The 5927-nt window shown below is 34.5% G+C and overlaps 1 protein-coding gene across 1 annotated transcript; it reads left to right on the top strand.

Annotated features, from left to right (window-relative positions):
• The first annotated feature begins 604 nt into the window (after window positions 1-604).
• LOC104899613 (kinesin-like protein KIN-10B) lies at window positions 605-5445 on the top strand. Its single transcript, XM_010686828.3, has 13 exons — window positions 605-908; window positions 1065-1233; window positions 1881-2274; window positions 2359-2564; window positions 2837-3135; window positions 3224-3290; window positions 3669-3812; window positions 3897-4298; window positions 4381-4427; window positions 4516-4537; window positions 4628-4690; window positions 4778-4816; window positions 4929-5445. The coding sequence occupies exons 1-13, from the start codon at window positions 697-699 to the stop codon at window positions 4971-4973; spliced, it is 2109 nt and encodes a 702-aa protein (XP_010685130.1). The 5' UTR covers window positions 605-696; the 3' UTR covers window positions 4974-5445.
• Window positions 5446-5927: the final 482 nt, after the last annotated feature.

A 5927-nucleotide genomic window follows, 5' to 3' on the forward strand; every position in this document is an offset into this window, starting at 1 on the left:
AGTGCATTTGTAATTAAGAATGGGAAGGGGGTAACATAGTCTTTTTATTCGGGGACACCATAGCTCTCCTTTCCCTTATATAATAGAGATATGTTGTACTTTAATTCTTGAATAATATCTTACATAAACCTTTTTACCTTGATAATTAATCGCTATTATATAATAGAAAAAGATAGGTCAAAATATATGTAAAAATTTCATTATATATAGGAAACACTATAAAAAAGTAAATAATTTTTTTCCTCGTCTAACTTCTAAATTCTTATTTGACTACAAATACACCTCTATTTTTTATCATGACCCAGCATTAATTGTGAATGTTTTTTTAGAATAGTGATTTATAAGTAAATTTTTGTAAATATTTTTGTACGTATTGACGTTCTAGGTTATTAGTTTTAGTTTATATGTTAATTTTAAGTTTTAATAAAGTTTTCTAATTATTTGAGTGATTTGCATGATTTTTATAACGTAATTTTCTCAATTTTACGAGTGATTTAACCTTTTGTTTGTTTTCGCATGCATCAGTAAAAAATTAAATGGTTGAACGTCATGAGCCATTTTTTATTCATCGTCAAGAATTCCAACAACTTTAGTATTTCAAAAAACCAAACGGTTACCTGATTCAAACTCTTGTAACACTTCCTCTTTCTCTCTTACCTCCCTGACTCATCTTCTTCCGGCAAATAGAAATTGAGGATGGCGTTCAATTCAAACTCTTCAATCCCTGCAATACCCTCAAGATCGAGCACAACCACATCAAATGTTCGAGTAATTGTCCGAGTACGCCCTTTTCTCCCTCATGAAATTGCTTTAAGTACAGAAGAACCAATTTCGTGCGTCTCGATTCTCGCCACGGACAGTGCCTTTGATGATGAAATTTCAGTTTATCTCAAAGATCAGCAATCCAGGTCAGGGTTTAACATCATTGAAACCAGATGCTGGAAATTGACGGTGATGCCCAACGGTCAATTTCTTGAAATTCTGAAGTTTTAGTTCAGTCTTCTTTTTGTTTTTTTTTTTATATATAGTTTAGAGTTTTGATGTAGTGGAAATTTTGTGCTTAGTCGACAAGAATGCTACAAATTGGATGGATTTTTTGGTGAAGAAGATAACAATGTAACAAGCATTTTTGAGAAAGAAGTGAAGCCGTTAATTCCTGGAATTTTTCATGGGTGCAATGCTACTGTCTTTGCTTATGGCGCTACTGGTAGTGGAAAGACTTACACTATGCAGGTATTTCAACTGCTAACCGAAAATTTGAGTCTATATTTTATCCTGTAAATATAATTTAACCAAAATGTGAGTTCTAGATTCAAAGTGAAAATGTGAAATAGCAGTATTCTTTCCACTTTTGAGTTACTTTCATTCGAAACTTCCTTCACCTTAAGTTTTCCTCTTGATTGAATACTAATGTTATAATGATTTATTGTTTTGAATGGGGGAAAACAAATTGAGACATAATGAAGGTGGAAGTATGATTTTCTATAAGATTAATCTTTTGTTTTTTCCCCCAAGTTATTATTCTCCCACTATCGAATTAGGGCCTGTTCTCCTCGGCATAAAACAGCTGAGCTGAACTGAACTGAACTGAACTGAAATGAATAGTGATATGTGAGAGTAAAAGTATTGTCAAGAGCTGAACTGAACTGATCTGATCTGATCTGAACTGAAATGAAAATAAGCTGGGAAGAACAGGCCAGATTAATGAATGCTTTGTGAACTGAGAAATTTTTTGAAGCAACTTGAGATGGAAATAGTTTTCCTTTCCCTCAACCCCCAAAAATGAAAAAGAAAGGTCAATATAATAGGTTAAAGTAGTCTTAAAGGGACATAATTTATATTTTTTTTCTTGAAATTAATGACATTGGAGATTGTTGCAGGGGACTGATGTGAAGACAGGGTTAATGCCACTAGCCATGTCAAGAATCTTATCTTTGTGCCAAACAACAGGAAGCATTGCTGAGATATCATATTATGAAGTGTATTTAGATAGGTGCTATGATCTCTTGGAGCTCAAAGCAAAAGAGATCTCGGTTTTAGATGATAGAGATGGACAAATCCACCTAAAAGGGTTGTCCCGAGTCTTGGTGACTTCAATGTCCGAGTTCCATGATGTGTTTGCTCGTGGAATCAAGAGACGTAAAGTTGCTCACACTGGTCTCAATGATGATTCTAGTAGGAGCCATGCTGTGCTTGTAGTCACATTGTCTAGACCTTCGGAGCAAGGACAGGAGGCCTGTATAACAGGAAAGCTGAACCTCATTGATTTAGCAGGTCAAATAAGTGTGCTGAAGATATAAGTGATGTGAGTGCGATTGAATTTCCTCAAATTTATACTGGGCATTGTTTTATTTTCAGGTAATGAAGACAACAGAAGGTCTGGCAATGAAGGAATCAGGTTGCAAGAGAGTGCTAAGATTAATCAGTCACTGTTTGCTTTATCCAATGTCATCTATGCTTTGAATAACAACAAAGCCTGGGTTCCGTATAGAGAAACCAAACTGACTCGCATATTACAGGGTTCCCTTGGAGGAACAAGTCGTGCGCTGATGGTAGCTTGTCTGGTACGAAGCTAAATCTATGATCAGGCATTTTTTTTTAGAAGTTAGTCCTAAGCATAACAAAGTCAGTTTTTGAGTTTCGATTGTAGATAGTGATTCTTTTGTGGGTCTATAAGAAATGAACTCTACTGGTTTTCCTTTTAACGGATAACTGGGAAAGGTTGCATACTCAGATCCTACTGTAGGTGGGATATAAACTGGGTTGTGTAGTTGTTGTATTACAGTCCTCGGTTGAAGTATTAGTCTCGTTTGAAATTTTTTACTATTTGTGGCAGAATCCAGGTGATTATCAAGAAGCAGTCCATACACTTAGCTTAGCAGCTCGCTCACGCCAAGTCTCTAATGTACTTTCTGTAAAACAAGAAACCCCAAAGGTTAAGATTGATATGGAAGCGAAATTGCAAGCATGGCGTGAATCTAAAGGAAAGGCAAAGAGTGCTCAAAGAAAGGAAGCATTTAGTTCACCCTTTTTCCCTAAGTCCCCTGGTTACATGAGCTCTATGAAGAAACAAGCAGTATCACGTAACTCTGTCAAAGCAAAAGCTGCAAATCAAGGAGCTACAGTGAAAGACAGGTGACATTCGTTGTATTCTTTTCTTATCTGGAAGATTAAAAAAACTATGTTGCATTATCTTATTCAGTTGATAATTTGCATTTTCCAGCTTAATGTATGTGCCTCAAAGGAAGCTGTTTGATACTGAAGCTACATGTGATCTTCGCAAAGATGATGTAAGTGTGAAGTTTTATAACTTTCAGATCTGTTAATTTTCAGATTATATGAAATGGGCCTAGGCAACCTGATAAGGTGGAGAGTTTAGCCCACTTACAAGCCCAATGAGGTTCCATCCTAAAACCAATTGGTGATAGGAGGAGTAACTCCAAAACTTATAAGTGGTTTAGTCTCTCTTCTTTATCCAATGGAGACACTTGCATGTGTTAATCAATGGAATTCAACAAGATCCAACTCATATGATCTCCTTTACTTTGCAAAAGCAAATTGCAGTAAGATGGAAATTAATTGTATTAGTATTCTGTTTGTATGCTCATATAATTTGCTGTCTTGAAGTTGTAAGTAGTACTTCACTGATATCTGCACGGTTATTGCAGAGTGATTGTGCTCAAGCATTGCAGGGTCTAGAAGAGTTAAACCTAAGTCGAACCAATAAGGTTCTGACGTTTCTTGAAGATGGACAACCGGACAGAAAATCTGCAAGTCAATATTTTGTGAATTCTTACTGTTGCTTATCTGAGGTTTGCTTGGTTTGTCATACAATACTTCCAAATCTTAGGTATACTTGTCAGTAGCTTTCTTATAATTGCAAATTTGGCTGACAGGCAAAAGAGCCTGTTGCTCAGGATAATGTAAAGCAATATATGACAAATTCGACAAGATCTGAATCAACAGCTTGTTCACCTGAGCTCATGAATGACATTATACTTAGAACAGATGAGCTTTCAAAGGAGGATGAGGCGACAAGTAATAAAGTCGGAAATTTCATTCAGTCTCCGCCTAACAGGCCAAAAATACAACCATGTCAGAGTCCGCTGAGGAAAGCTCTATCTCCTGTTAATTGCAATATAATTAGAATGCCAATTGAGGAGGTCTCATCAAGAGACTGTGTACTTTCACTACTCCATGGGTCGAGCGATCCAAAAACCCCGTTCATGGTGACCCGAGGAATGTCCGACTTTGATACTCCAATGGAGAAATATTATGCACGTAGTTCTAGTCTTAAGGTAACGGAGCTACATAAGTCTTACATATTTTGCAGATTTTCCAGTAACTTGGCTGACTCCATATCTCCACTTCATGTTTCAGAGCTATCTGGCTCAGGAGTATATTGATTTTCTGAATACTGCAACAAGGTACGATTTGCTTCAAGTATGATGATTGATAGAAGTATTATTACCTGGTTATTGATTTGTTGAGGTTTGACCAATTTGTTAATTATAGGGAGCAACTGGTGGAGCTGAAGGTATGTCTGGAAGTACATTAAAAATTGTCAATTACTTATCTCTGATTCCTGATCATGGCTGATATTCTCCTTCCATCTGTGTGCATTCAGGGTATTGGAGTAAAAAGAGCTGAATACATTGTCGAGCTTAGAGAATCTAGCCCACTACAATCGGTAAAAAAGATCATAATCTCTTCGATTGTATTGTTTTCTTCATGCTTGAGGGGGAGTTTAAAACTTTTTCAATGTAATTTGTTGCAGCTGAGTGACCTAGAGAAGATTGGTCTTTCATCTAAGCAGGTTGATATTGTTATGTCGGCAAATTTTCTCTTAATATATACCTCTATGTTTATAGCCTTTTACTCGAGTCTACAGGAAGAATTGCAAGCTTAACTTGTTTATACATACACAGGTCCAATACATGTTCAACAAAGCGGCAAAGGACATATTTGGGTAAAAGTAAATGCAAGATTGACAAGTTTAAGAGAGGAGCGAGAGAAATATAATATGATTGTATTAAGGTGTGTTCGATAACGAACTATGACTATATCTCTAACAAAGATACAACCATCTGTTGTTGAAGCTGTGGAGATTAATCAGATTATTGTGTAATGTTGCTTCCAGACATGTAACCTGTGCATTATTTACGACTCGGGAAAGGAATTTATTTTCTTGATCAGCAATTAAGGTCATAATTTTTTTTTTTTGTTTTCTGTTTTTTTTTTGTGATATTAAGGAGTCAGTTATATTATGTATTTTTTTTTTCTTTTTTTTGGTATTTTTTATAAAATAGAGATTAGATGTAATTTGATTTATTTAGTAAGGGTAGAATGGGGCTTTTAATATTTTGGTGTCCCTCCTTAGTCTACATATCTCATCATAATGTATGAGGATTAATCTATAAGTATAACTTTACCAAATTATGGCTACGGCTATGTTCAGTTCACATTATTTTTCCTTATTTCAGATCTAATCAGATCACATCAGATCAGAAAAAATAAGTTCAGATCAGATCAGATCAGACCAGATCAGATCAGATAATGCTTATATTTAATAACTCATTATTACTATTAAATATCTTTCATTACATATTAGTAAAAATTATAATAATTAAATATTAATAAAGTACTCATTGAGACTAATCCAACAAGACCCTGCATGACTATATTTTTTTCTTATAAATTGAGAAAAATCTAAAAGATTCTCTTTAATTGTTAATAGTATCAAGATTCTAAGTGAGAAAGATAAAAAAAAAATACAAAGGGAGTATTATTATTTACTAGTACATTTGTTCAGAAGGATTATTATTGTTGTTGTTGTACTTATTAATTATTAATATTGGTAATTACTATTAATCTTGTTGTTATTATTATAAATATCATTGCTATTATTATTTTAAGTTATTTTGTTG

Source organism: Beta vulgaris, chromosome 7 (genome assembly GCF_026745355.1).
Source record: "Beta vulgaris subsp. vulgaris cultivar EL10 chromosome 7, EL10.2, whole genome shotgun sequence".
In the NCBI taxonomy this organism is placed as follows: Eukaryota; Viridiplantae; Streptophyta; class Magnoliopsida; order Caryophyllales; family Amaranthaceae; genus Beta; species Beta vulgaris.

What these genes read in the sequence shown, in the direction of transcription:
- LOC104899613 (XM_010686828.3), top strand. Translation starts at nt 697, where the DNA reads ATGGCGTTCAATTCAAACTCTTCAATCCCTGCAATACCCTCAAGATCG. An exon ending in CTTACTGTTGCTTATCTGAG is followed by an intron (nt 3,813 to 3,896) that starts GTTTGCTTGGTT and finishes TTTGGCTGACAG; the next exon opens with GCAAAAGAGCCTGTTGCTCA. An exon ending in TTGGTCTTTCATCTAAGCAG is followed by an intron (nt 4,817 to 4,928) that starts GTTGATATTGTT and finishes ATACATACACAG; the next exon opens with GTCCAATACATGTTCAACAA.